Here is a 1,465-nt window from a genome sequence, read left to right on the forward strand (position 1 = left end):
CGCTCTTCCTGTTTCACCCTGCAAATCACCCCTCAAACACTTGCAAAAAAAAAAAAAAAAGAAAAGAAAAGAAAAAGCCCAAATTTTCAAAATGTTATTAAGAACGTGCTTGAGCTTCCATAGGAACTAATTTTGAATAGAACCAGAGGAGGGATTTTAGGGCAAACTGCTGCACCAGAGCTGTCCTAAAGGATCCTTAAGACAAGAAATTAATTGTGCAGGTCATGAAATTCCTCCAGAGCATTAATTCCCACAGGCACCCTTGTCCATCAAGTTTTAATAGCTTGCCCAAGCAATTTTTGGTCCCTAAAATCAAGCAAATGTTACACAATGCTGAATGTTGGCTCCAACCAACAGCCCTACAGTGAGGGACACAGCTTCTTTCTGATCAGACTTTGCACTCTGGCTTTCTCTGCACAACTTCACACGGCTGGTTGTACTGACCTTAGAGGTCTGGACCTTCCACAGTTCTCTAAATAGCTTACAGCAAATGAAGAGACAGTGCCTAGGGTTGCAAACTGGAGCTGAGCTTCACAGGCACCATCTCCCCTCCCAGCTGCCCCACTCCAGGCACAGCAGCTTCCCACTGTTCAGCCCCTTGGAGGGCAAGAGCCCAACAGCTGAGCAGGGGTGCTTAAGGCTCAGTCCTGGGTGCCTGGACAGGAACAAATGAGGAAGAGGGACACAGGAGCAGGACCTGCATTTGGAAACACTGCTGCAGACCCTGGCTGCTAAATCCAGGGAATTTTCCATTAAACACAAAGCTGGGGGGCAGCCCCACTCAGCACAACTCCCTGTTAACGTTTGTACACAGACCAGTTACCCACTGCACTCCAAGTATTTTAAGCATCCCACAATTCATGGTGAAAACATTTTCAGTCCCAGGAAAGACCCACGGACGGGCTAAGGAGGAAGCAGACAAGAAGTTCCCAGCTGCGGGCTGCCAAAAAAGGGATTAACAGAGATGGGCAGGGAGGCTGGGACTGCCCAGGTGCGTGCTGGGCTCAGGGTGTGGCAAGCGGGGCTAAGGGGGCCAGGAGGGCTCCTTGCCAGGTTCACAGCAACCTGTGCCCACCGAACCAGGCTCTGCACACGCTGCCCAGCACACAGGTCACCCCGGATGCACGATTGTCCCTGGCTGCGAAAAATGGCCAACCCAGAGGCCAGGAAACAGGTGGGAAAGGGCTTTCGCTTCCCACCCTCCCCCCAAACCCTGCTGGGAAGTACTGGGAAAAGCTGGAAGTGAGCTAAAGGCTGCAGGGAGCGGAGCCGAGGGTCTCCCTTCCCCCGGCGCAGGGCTCGGGAGCGCGGGGCCCGGCACGTCCCGCACTCACTTGTTGCGGCTCATCCAGGCGATGAGGGCTCGCACCTCGGGCACGGACTCCAGGTCGGGCTCGGCGGCCCCGAACTGGTCGGGGAAGCTGCGGTTGAGGTCGCGGCCGCGGCTGTTCTCCCGGCCGCCCTC

General features: G+C 54.6%; 1 protein-coding gene across 1 annotated transcript in view; it reads right to left on the reverse strand.

Moving 5' to 3' along the window:
- Positions 1-1,465, reverse strand: part of CPD (carboxypeptidase D) — a 30,461-nt gene that overhangs the window by 22,883 nt on the left and 6,113 nt on the right. The window contains exon 2 of the mRNA XM_009993205.1: positions 1,335-1,462. Coding sequence (XP_009991507.1) covers positions 1,335-1,462 — 128 coding nt within the window. The remainder of the gene's footprint in view (positions 1-1,334; positions 1,463-1,465) is intronic.

This window comes from Chaetura pelagica, unplaced genomic scaffold, assembly GCF_000747805.2.
Source record: "Chaetura pelagica isolate M959 unplaced genomic scaffold, ChaPel_1.0 scaffold72, whole genome shotgun sequence".
NCBI lineage: Eukaryota > Metazoa > Chordata > Aves > Apodiformes > Apodidae > Chaetura > Chaetura pelagica.